This window comes from Panthera pardus, unplaced genomic scaffold, assembly GCF_024362965.1.
Source record: "Panthera pardus isolate Hobbes unplaced genomic scaffold, ASM2436296v1 HiC_scaffold_6, whole genome shotgun sequence".
NCBI lineage: Eukaryota > Metazoa > Chordata > Mammalia > Carnivora > Felidae > Panthera > Panthera pardus.
Genome location: NW_026526991.1, coordinates 40308759 through 40320962, shown reverse-complemented (window position 1 = coordinate 40320962; position 12204 = coordinate 40308759). Strand labels below are relative to the sequence as shown.

At 35.7% G+C, this 12204-nt stretch overlaps 1 protein-coding gene across 6 annotated transcripts in view; it reads left to right on the top strand.

The window, feature by feature from the left end:
* NAV3 (neuron navigator 3) overlaps positions 1-12204 on the top strand; it is an 820281-nt gene that overhangs the window by 763561 nt on the left and 44516 nt on the right. For all 6 annotated transcript variants that reach the window (XM_053894885.1, XM_053894882.1, XM_053894887.1 and 3 more), the window contains 2 exons: positions 1906-1989; positions 9319-9430. In XM_053894885.1, the coding sequence (XP_053750860.1) occupies positions 1906-1989; positions 9319-9430 (196 nt within the window). The remainder of the gene's footprint in view (positions 1-1905; positions 1990-9318; positions 9431-12204) is intronic.

The following is a 12204-nucleotide window of genomic DNA, read 5'->3' as shown; positions in this document are numbered from 1 at the left end:
AAAATACAACATAACCTTATGTTAATTTCTGAAATATTAAGTCTGATGTAATGACATTCCTTGCCATTGAAAACATTTTAAACTACAAGATACAATTCCTTTTTTATTTTTTAATTTAAAAAAAATATATTTAAATTCATTTTTGAGAGAGAGAGAGAGAACGAGTGGGGGAAGAGCAGAGAGAGAGGGAGATAGAATCCAAAGCAAGCTCCAGGCTCTGAGCTGTCAGCACAGAGCCCGGTACAGGGCCAGTACTCATGGACCACAAGGTCATGATGCTTAACCGACTGAGCCACCCAGGCGCCCCTACTATTCCTTTTTTTAAAAGACTGTTATTTTTCCAATTAAATCTGCTAATGAACCCTGGAGTATAACTCTCAAGGGTGTGTGTGTGTGTGTGTGTGTGTGTGTGTATGAGAGAGAGAGAGAGAAAGAGAGAGAGAGAGAGACAATTTGGGGGGAGGGAGAAAGAGAGAAGAGGGAGTGGAAAAAGAATAAAGAGTTGTTCTGGTAGACTGAAGATTAATAGAAGTATTCTCCACCAATTATCTTTCTCTATATAGCAATGTCAGGAAAAGAAAGGGAGCCCAGCCCAGCATAAGCTCAGAGCTAAGAACAAAGACACATTTGTGTCGTGATGCTAATGGAAGGGACTTGTACATTCTAGCTGTTGGCAACAATGAAATAAACCTCTAGCTCTTACCAATAATGGAATAAACCTCTAGTCATTATTAATAATGAAATAAACCTCTAGCTGTTACCAATAATGGAATGTTTCTAGTGCCCTAATTCCTTGGACTCCTGTGATTCATCTGATAATAGTTACCTCAGCGTTTCAGCTCTGCTAGAGTTACAAGGTGAAGTATTTTAAGAAGTCCTTTTACTCCCTTCCCTCAAAGAATTAATCTTTTGCTGAGGACTACCAAATTTCTTCCCACACATAGTTCATTGTAGATGTAGGCTGTGAAATATTCCATCATTGTACCTTTGTAAGGGCACAATTAGATTGGATGAGTGTGAGATAACACCCCTATAGCTCTCCTCAAGCTACCGTGAAAGCTTGAAGGACCTCTTCTTCGTGCTTAATATTCTGTGGGTGAAGCTGTTGGATAATGGCATGTCGACAGAATTGGGCCTATTTTAGAGCTGTAAGATTGTCAAATACTTCTTAATCATAAGAGTTATGGTTTTATACAGCAATATGTATAATTCCGGGAGATTTAAAATAAAACCCGAAAGCCATGAAAACTTAAATAAAATATGACTGAGTGTTATTTCTAGCCGGCCAACCTGCACTTCCTTAGTTGAAGGGAATAAAGTAGAAATAAAAGCCATTTTATTAAAAAGAGTTTGGAGAATGAAGACAACTCTTTTCGACTGAATTCTTTGTAAGCACAAAAAAAGGAAAGATAATGTTAAAGCTGTCAGCAGATGTCTGACACTTGAAGGAGAGTGTCATTACAATAAAGGAACTAACAATATCTCCAAAGGTCATCATGCAGGTATAAAAAGGAGAAACATTTGTCCATTGACTATTGCAGTGACCTCCCCTTGAGCTTGAAGTCTAAAAACTTGGCAACTCAGAACTTTATTCAGCATTTTGGGTGTCAAATCCTCTGTGAGATGCAGGCCGGAAGGTGTTATTATTTGCAAAATGCCATCCCTTTTCAGAAGTTGAACTCACATTAAATGTCAAGAAATGGAAACACTGAATTTAAACTGAAGTTTAGGAATATAAATAAAGATTGATGTTAAAGGAGAGTCATCACTGAGAGCTAACCAAGATGGTCATAGTATTTAAAGAATTAGAACACCTGAAATTCAGCATTTTATAAAATGAAGAGTTTTCATCCATCTGCGTAAGGTCCTGACATTTAAAATGTGTTCCTTCCGTTTTGTTCACAGGCTCACCTCGTAGCAGCTTTTGAAAAGAGTTTAGGGAATATGACTGGTCGACTGCAAAGTCTAACTATGACAGCGGAACAGAAGGTATGTTCAAGAATCACCACAGGGGATTCAAATAAGACAGCAAGTTACATAGGATGTTTAAACAATGCCTGAGATGCAGCTCCTTAAATATAATGCTTCAGAGGATCCCTTCCTTATTAGATTGAAACAATGACAAGATAATGCATTTTCTTGTCAGATTTTAATTTTTAAAGACTTATGATTCAGATTCATCTATATTAGAATACACACACACACACACACACACACACGCACGCACGCACACGCAAAGTTCTTTCTAGGCCATCTATTTCACTTCTGACTGGACCCATTAAAAGAATACCAAATGTTTTAAGAAAGAGAAGCAGTTGTATAGGGGAAGAGTTAGAATATTCCAGGAACAATTTGTTATGCAGTTGACAAGAATTACAGTCTGACAAGAATTTTCACAAATTTATGGTCTGTAAACCCAGTTATGGACCATGGCTATAATCTGAGATAGGCATGAGGAAAGTCTGGAGGAGAGTGAGGACTCTACAAAGTAAAGGGACTCAGGGTACAGCATCTGTGAGATGAGACTGAAACACTGATCGTGAGCTGAAGTTTAGAAATGCGGAATGCTAAATGAAGATTTGGGTCGTTTGCACTAACAAGGACCAGTTGGCATCTGGGGATGCTGTCTTTGAAAAGTAAAGCTAATTTATATGAAAAGCTTTAAAATAAACCTGACGGGTTTTTACGGAGTGGGAGAAGGAATTCTAAAAAGAAAGAAACAGAGAATTTAGGTCACAAGGCAGACATATCAAAAAGGTTCACGTTGCCTAGAAAGAGTATGGACACTTTCCATGGGGTGACCAGTAACTTACCTCTCTGCCGTTATTTCGGCCCTAACCTGGGTCCTTGGATGGGTGTCAGAGACAGATGCAGTCTCTAAAATTGTATGGAAACATTTGTAAAACCTGCATATGTGCATGATCTGAGCAGATGTCCAGTTTTCATCTAATTTTCAGAGATCCAAAATCTGAAAAGCTTTGGCTGTTTTCAGAATCTGTACCTATATCTGTCCCTAGAGATGGCTTCAGTTTTTGTCTTTAGTTCCGTAAAGTATGTCATTAGCTTTAGAGAGCTAGCATATGTTACCATTGTGTTCGTTTACCAATTTTTACATTAAAAAAAAAAAACCCTGAATGAACAGCCCAATTAAACTAAAGAGAAAAATCAAATATTCCTCTTGTAGCCTGGTGTAATTAGCAAACTGTAACGTTATTTGCCCTTGTCTTCCATGCTCCTATTTCACAGATTTCCCTCTTGCCCATGAAAGAGAGCACTATCCATCCCTGTCAAACCTGTTCTGTAAGGGAAGATGACAAATGCCTTCTGAGCACAGGAATTTTATCTTAATCTTTTTTGAAGAGGAGAGGGGCAGTACAGTTTACCACTTCACTATGTAACCTAAGAACTTGGCAAATAGGATTACAAAGGTCTTTTAGGGCAGCCAAGTGGGAAAGAATATAAGGAAGCTTGAGTGTGGATCTCAGCGGAACCTCTTTTTTTTTTTAAGTTTATTTATTTATTTTGAGAGAGAAAGCATGCACAAGCTGGGGAGGGACAGAGGAAAGGAGAGACAGAATCCCAAGCAGGCTCCCTCCATGCCTTTAGCACAGAGCAGATGCAGGGCTTGGACTCACAACCTATGAGATCATGACCTGAGCTGAGATCAAGAGTCAGCACTTAACTTAGCCATCCAGGCACCCCATCAGTGGAACCTCTGTAAGGGCTGAGGAATTTTCCTTTTCTGACCCTCAAATTCATCATTTTATGTATTTATTTATTTATTTATTTATTTATTTATTTATTTTAAATTCATCATTTTAAAAATCAGGATTATAATAACTACCTTACAGAAGCATTATGAGGAACAAATAAGGTACTATATAACACTACATACAGTGGATAGTCAAAAATGTTACCTTTCTTACATTGCTTTCCTTTTTCCCCTTAAGGGATATAGGATAAGCCAAGTTTATCATTGTCCATATGCCAGGCATATCACTAGAAATCATAGCTAGTATTTAAGTCTCATATCTTTAAAAAGTCAAAATTAATGTTTTTCACCCCCCATATTTCCTTTAATTACTTTATATTTATAAGTAAAATTTCTTACAAAAATTGGAAAACTACGCAGTTGTTAATTTTTTCATAATGCCTATGAATAATGCCCAAATGTTTTTAAACACATCTGCATAGTACCTGGAATTTTAAAATTATCCATAACGTAACATTGCCAAATTATGAAATTTTCTCAGAAGATGCCATGATGTCTGAAATTGCCTTGCCCTTTTTTAACTGAAAATAAAGTGATTGCTTGTCTCATTGCAAGCTGTATGCACACAACAGTGTTAGTAATTTATTTTATTAATCTGAGATGTATAACTTGCCTATATCCAAGGTGGTTTTGAGAATCATAAAATTAATTGTAATACGATATGGCACAACTCAGTAACGGAATCTAGTGAAAACCAGTAGAAGAATGTATATAACAAGACGCCTGAGCCTACGTAATCACTACTGCAAAGCACAAAATGGAATTGAATGTCAAGGAAGCCAGCACACAAAGGGGGATTGCTTGGCATGTGTAGCTCTCATTTTCTGACCAGAAGAGTATAATTTAGATCGGAGAGACAAACTTTTTGGCACTGAATTCAAGGACAAATTTATTGTAAAGTTTTTAAAATTGGGGTCATGGAATAACAAAAGACAAAATCGCTGTTCAAATAGACATTTCTCTAAAAGCTGAGGGCATAACATTTAATCATATTTCAGTAAAGTCATTTCTTCAGGGAGCTGAGATAAAAGGGTATATTGCTCTCTGGTGATCCAACAATCCTGGGAAAAAGATTAGAGCATATAGAGCAGAGGTTTTGAAACTCTGTTCTTGGAGTTCCAAGGCTCATTTGTCCATTTAATCATTCACCAAAGTTATATTGAATTTCTACTCTGTATAAGACACTGCTCTAGCTACTGAGAATTTAGCAGTGAACTATATGTATATGACATATATTTTATAGTGTACATATATAATATATGCATTCTATATATGTAAACTGTGTATAACTGGTTATAAGAGTATATATTCCAGTAGGTGACAGATTATGATAAAAATATAGGATTTCAAGGGGCACCTGGGTGGCTCAGTTGGTTGAACATCTGACTCTTGGTTTTGGCTCAGGTCGTGATCTCGCAGTTTGTGGGTTCAAGCCCTGCTTGGGATTCTCTGTCTCTCTCTGTCCCTCCCAGAGGGTAATTTGAATCCATAAATTTTTCATGGATGCAAGTTACTTATACTACTGGGATTTGATGAACTAGTGTATTTTCTTAGAATCAGGGCTGGCTGGGTTCTTTCAGTAGAAAAATTTACAAGATTTCAAGGCACACACACAGGGATGGGGAGTAGGATGTGTTCAAAGAAACTACAGCTAGATAGTTTAAGATTAACTGAATGTCAGTGTGATGAAACCAAAGACAGGCTTAGCAGAAATTTTTTAAGAACCTTGCCTAGAAGGTCAAGTTGGTTGATGAGATTTATTGCCAAGCTTGTAGGAAATTTGCAAGTTTCCAGGAGAAACTTGGAAAGAGGTCAGATGCAGTTAGGAAATTAGGTTGGAGAGGATACCAAGCAAGGTGAGTATTATGACAAACTATTTGATCATCTCATTTTGAAGCATTCCAAGCCTGACCTTGATACTTATTTAGCCTCAGAGACATGTACAAAACAATTGGAAAAGATACTGCCTCCATCCACCTTCTTGTACACAAGAAACTTTCATGGAAAACTGGAATCTTACATCAATGGCAGGTATTTGGGACATCATTATCTACAATAGCTTATTGTAGGTGAATGAATTTTTGGTTCCCAAGTTTTAAAGTACCACGTTTGAAAAGTGAGAAACATCAATGAAATATGATCTGATCATCTATTCCCAAGATCCTGTACAGAATTATCCTAGCCTCAATCTTCTCCTTAGTATATATGAAGAGAGTAGGAAAATGGATACTACTGAATTAGAAGAGACTTTAAATCCTTATCCTGATGGCATATACATTTTCCAGTTTTTTTTTTTATTTCCTGAAAGTGTAATATTCTTAAAACTCAAGTATCTTCTATTTGGTCACTTTCAAAATAAAGACACTATATGAAAATATTTCAGAGTATCAAATGATTTTATATTTGGCTATTTCTAGAACTTGCTTCTAATTATACAGCAAAAAAAGAGGAATTCATAATTGTACTTGGAAGCAGCATTGCAATTTCCAAGCATTATAATCACCTTAGAAAAATATGGCTTAAAAATAAATGTGAACAATCAATTATAATTATGAAGGAGAAGAAAAGGAAAACTAGAAATAAACTATTTAAAAACAATTTATATGTCTCAGTCAAGTTTTCACTTTCAAGTGCCTTCTATTAATCTATATATACTTACTACTGGAAAAGAGAGAAAGGATAACCCTGACTTTGTTGCCATCCCAAGGAAATGATTTCACTGATTTAGCCATATCCAGACTTCCTGTTTATAATGAATAATAAAGTCACTGATGTTTTTATATGGCACCATAGGTCATCAAACACCCTGTTGTTAAAATATAAGTAGAATTGAAGCTTTATATTATTCTTAGGAGATAAACACCTGTTTAACATAGACCAGAACATTTGAGCAAAATCACCCCAACATTTACTGAGATCCTAAGTCAGGTGAAAAGATAAAGTCTACAACAGCTAAATAAGCTGAATGCTTTAAATCTGGAAGCACAGAGAAGGGCTTTAGTTTTTCTGAAAGGCAAACTAAGAGGTTTCAAGCTCATTCTACCATGGCCTTTAATGGTGAGAAAAATATTTAAAGCAAAGGGAAAAATCATATGGGAAGACTCAGAGAAAAGGATAGCTGTAGTTTGAAGTGATGTGGAAGATGGATCTCATCAACTGAAATAAGAAAGAAGGAAGGAATTTTTGCATGTATATAGAGATACCTAGTTCAGGTTTGAACAGATTATCACTGTCAAATTTACCTATCTTTTTAATTAAAGACACTGGAATATTTTATAGGTGCTTGCATGTACTTATGAAGTTCCCCTAAAGAACTACTAAGATGAATTTGGCTAAACTAATTTTTTCATGTATGTGATTTTCCCAAACTATATAATGAATATATCTGTTACCTAGTTATTCTTCCTTTGGGTCTACTGTGCCATGCTGCATAATAACTAACGTGCTTAATATGTTTTTTTTAGAAGATACTTAGTTTTAAAAGTGAGCATTCTTCTACCTCACATTAAAAGCTATTTTCTGAAAAAGCAACATTCCCTGAACATTCCACTTGTAATCTTTGTTATAACAGTTTTGAGAAGAGATTTCCATAGAAAACATTAAAGTTTAGACCCTGAAATAAGTCTGCTTACTCATAAAATTAAGTATGAGATCTCATTTCCATTTTACTTCTTTCAACTTAAAGCCACATATTTCAGCAGATTTTAATCCACGGTACAGGCACTGTTGATTTTAAATTCAAGGATGAAAATCTGATTTTAATCAAAATTTAACTTGTATTCTAGTTTACACGTTGTAAAATTACTCTTTAAATTATGTGATTGATTAAGTATGTACAGTAGATCTCCTTTTGTGAATAATTTTCTGGTAAAGGCAGAATGAATTTTCAGTAAACATTTTATCTACTGGGAAATTTATTTTAAATGGAAAACACGTTAAATTTTGGTAAACTTACCTATTACTAATTGAGCAAGGGAAAAAAATTAGATAGAACTTGGAGAGACAGAAATTATGACGAAATTTGTATTATGACAGTGAAACTTTTCCACAAACCTGTTTCTTTTGTGAAAAATACATGCAAATGAATTACAGTCAAGTATTTAAGGATCCATCTATGAATCCACAAGATTGTTACTGATTTTCATTATGTAATTCTTTGACTTACAAACTATTAGAAGTCTGTAAGAGGGTTTATTTTTTTAATATCTGTGTCCATTACAAATACGTCAGATATCCAGTGACAATAGTTACAGGATGTGCTAGGTATCTATTCCAAAGTTAGATATCATTACAGTTAGCATTGCCCCCTTTTTTTTTTTTAAGTGTCTAACTTTCGAATAGTCTCTGGATGTTCTCATATCTGAAGCAGTTTCCTACAAAGGCAATGTTGTGATCTTACCTTTTTTTGTATATTCGGAAGACAGAGAGTAGGAATAAGCTACTGACTATGGAGGGAAGAACCCAAGCCTGATTCTTTGGATTTCTGCCAACGATGCTAGAGAAAATGATAAATGACAATTACATTACCTAGGAATTCTCCCTCTAAGAGGCTGACAAAAATTCTAATTTTTAGAGTTGCTATCACGGCCAAGAATTCTGGATACTCCTGGTTTGGGGGCTCCCGATGGAAATACTGCCAATGCTAGAAAAAACACTCTACTTCATTTTGCAGTGAGGCACATGTCTTCCTGATGCTGCCTCGTAGTCACTTGTGGTTAAATAATTCATTTAGATAACTGTGAAAAATCATATTTGTATGTTCTTTGAGACACATCTTAAAGTTACCCTAAGTTCAATAAGAAAACAGATGTTGTATAAAAAATTGATTTGTAAGCTACCTTTTTTTTTTCTTTTTGATGAACTATTATTTAAGGAATGTACATTGCATATAATTCTATTCACTTTAAAAAATTCCTGTGTTGTTTTGGCTTGGTAAAATTGAGGTCTCCATGCTAAAAATCTTACTGGATAAAAAGTAGCAGAATCTAAGAGGACCATGATTTGCAAAGCAGAATTTAATAATATGATATTTAGTAGCAATGAGTTAGGGATGAATACCTCTTTTTATACTTGGGTATGAAGAATCAATTCCCCAAGTGCAAAATCAAAGAGACAAAATCTGAAGTCATTCATTCAGGGTTTCCGGCTGACAGTAAAATGCAGTCTGATTCACCAGTACAATCCTGATAGCTAACCCTGTGATGTAATCTGGTGGTATTCATAGGTTTGGTATAAAATGAACCATGTGACATCTTGCTTTGTGTTGAACTGTCCAGCTTTAGGTGCCACCCTTTGAAAGGAATAAAGACCATTCAGGTCACATTCATAAGAAAATAACCAAGGCATTTTTTTTTGTTTTTATTCTCCTTTACATTTAACTAAATGAGAAGTTGTTAAATGCAACTTGACAAGGTTAGTCAGGCATCCAAATCTCTCAGGACGTTCGCGCCACGTACAATTGAACCCAGTTGGTAGTGAATTATAAGCAAGGACATTTTGCTTTTCTGTCTAGGTACTAAAACCTCTAAATTCTATTTGTTTCACAGGAGTCTGAACTTATAGAACTAAGGGAAACCATTGAAATGCTGAAGGCCCAGAACTCTGCTGCCCAAGCAGCTATTCAGGGAGCACTGAATGGTCCAGACCACCCTCCCAAAGGTATATTTAGAAGTATTGCCATTTTTCATTCAATGTAATGAATATCTATTTGATTCATTAGAGTGAAGCTGCTTTTACTCAGTGGCATTGTCCTTTATAAGGAATAAGTTGGTATTAAGGCAGTCAGAATCCCAGAATTTAAGAACAGTAGCTTTCCTCACCAAATAAATTTTTAATTAAGTTTAAGGAATTTGCTTCTATAGTAGGACACACCTTTCTCTCCATTTGGTTTGGTGAAAGTGGGGCTGGGGAGGTTGGCTAATACATTTATCTCTGACTTGAAGCAAAACAAACCCTGTAAAGACCATCAAAGTCTAGATCTGTAAAGAAAATGAATTAATTAATATGGTCAAATTCCAAGGAGAAGATGTGTGGAACAGCTCCTTCTGGGTGGAGGCATTAAAAAGGGACACTTCTTATGAAAATGCTAAAAACAATAAGAAAAAGGACTAAAAGTCTACTTTTAATTATTACTATGCTTGTCAGTTCTAAACAATAATAAGATAATCTCCTTTGCCATCACCCCCACCCCTTAGTTTCCCACTGTAGAAATGCTTTGTGTTAATGTCATGTCAGTTTTTCTTTGCGTGGGTTCTACTTATTCATGCCCTACCTCTTTTCAATGGCATTCAACATGCTCAACTCTTCACCAGCTAAACAAATGCTTTTATAAATCTTGAATGCCCTATCATGTATGTTTCCATTTCCAGGGGAATTCTGGGAACATTTTATGGAATCTTTTAATGTCTCCAGCAGCCAGTCACACTTCGGACCCCTGGAGTGTGGCATCTCTTACCATCAACCCAAAAGGGTTCTCTCCAGGATCAATAATGATTTACACGACACGAAATCTAGTACCACATTTAAAATTCTTACTGTATTTAACATGCAGACCACATTGTATACTGATGTCCATTCCATCCTAATTGACACATTAATTTCTTGTAATGTTTGTAATATTCACATTCTTAGTTTTTTCTCCTGCTGCATTGAAATCTCTTTGAAAGTTTCTTTTGCAGGTTTACTCATTTGTATCGTTTTGTTAAACGCTGATATTTCTTAGAACCCAGTCCTAAACTCTCTTCCATTATGATTTTGTGCATTGTGATTCCCTTCTCCTATCTAAAAATCTATAAACTCATCTAATACTCTGGCTATAATTATCATTTATGCATTGATAACTGTCAAAAATATTTCTTCAGGCCAGGCTCATCTCTTGAGTTGCAGATCTATAAATCGAGCTGCATAAGAGAGAGCTCCACTTGGTTATCTTTGGATGTCTCTTTGTCACGTTAAATTCAACATCTCCAAATTTGAACTTGTCATCTTCCCTCTCAGACCTGCTTTGCCTTCAGTGTTCCTTGCCTCAGTAAGTGGCACCACCATTCTTCCATATAGCCAGCCATAAACCTAGATGTTCATTCATATATCCTCCTCTCCTCATTCATTAAATCACCAAGTTCTATTGATTCCACCCCTTAAATATCTCTTGGATGTGTTCCCTTTTCTCAGATCCTACTATTACCATCCCTTATCTCTCCCCTGAACTGTGACCACAAACTCCTAAATCCTTCCTGCCCTTCACCTTAACACTTTTGTATCATTCTTCACACTGAAACCAGAGCATTAGTCAACAACAAATATCTACAGGTATCCCTTGCCTTTAGGATGAAATACAAACTTCTTAACATGACATAATTTCTCTTCGTCATCTTTGTTCACTCAACAAATATATAATGATTATCAGTTATTTGCTAGACACTGGTCTAGACCTTATGCTTTGCTTTTTTGTCACATTGTATGTTTCAGCTACCCTGACTTCTTCTAATTCTCTAAAAGTTTTTTGTATGTTCTGTTTATTTCTACTTAAAATTTTCTGCCTTGTGTGCTCAGCATAAAAACGTTTTGAGACCTAAGAGAGTTAGCCTAAATATGCCTTCTTGACCCTTAAAATTAATGAGGTCCCCTTGTGGTATGTTTCTGGAGATAACTGTAGTTCCTCTATCAAAATTTGCATTGTACTTTGGTGCCCTAATTCATGTAAGGTCTGCCTTTTCTAATCAATGGTAGGATGGTATGTTTTCTCAATCCGAGTGACTGTGGGGGTGCTGTACACATAAAAGGGGTTTATTTGAATTTTAATTTAAGAAAATACAATTTTTGGTGTGTCTGGATGGCTTAGTCCATTAAGCATCCAACTTTGGCTCAGGTCATGATCTCACAGTTCATGGGCTGGAGCCCCACGTCAGGCTCTGTGCTGACAGCTGAGAGCCTGGAGCCTGCTTTGGATTCTGTGTCTCCCTCTCTCTCTCTGCCCCTCCTTTGCTCATACTCTGTCTCTCTTTCTTTCTCAAAGATAAATAAATACTAAAAAAAATGTTTAATAAAATAAAAAAATGCAATTTTTTAAATACTGGAATTCAAATTTTAGAAAAAATTTATAAAGTGAGAGATACTTAAATTGAAGGACAAACTAGTCCTCTAGGGGCTACTTCTGTTAGGAATTTAGCAACTTTCCGTGCGGGGGAGTTGATTTATATGCTACATGGAAAATTACTGCATATTTAAAGCTTATCTTAGAGCTATAATAAAGCAGCTTATGTTCTGAATCTTCATGTTGTAAATAGGTCCAGAGAAGGGATTGAAAAAGACTTAATCCTTTCTTTAACACAGTACAAGTCACTGAAGTAAAACTTTCTGGAAGGATTCCTTTTATCTTAGGCAACAGGTACCCTAATGTATCTACTGGAATTGAAAAAAGGAATTCCTCTGCT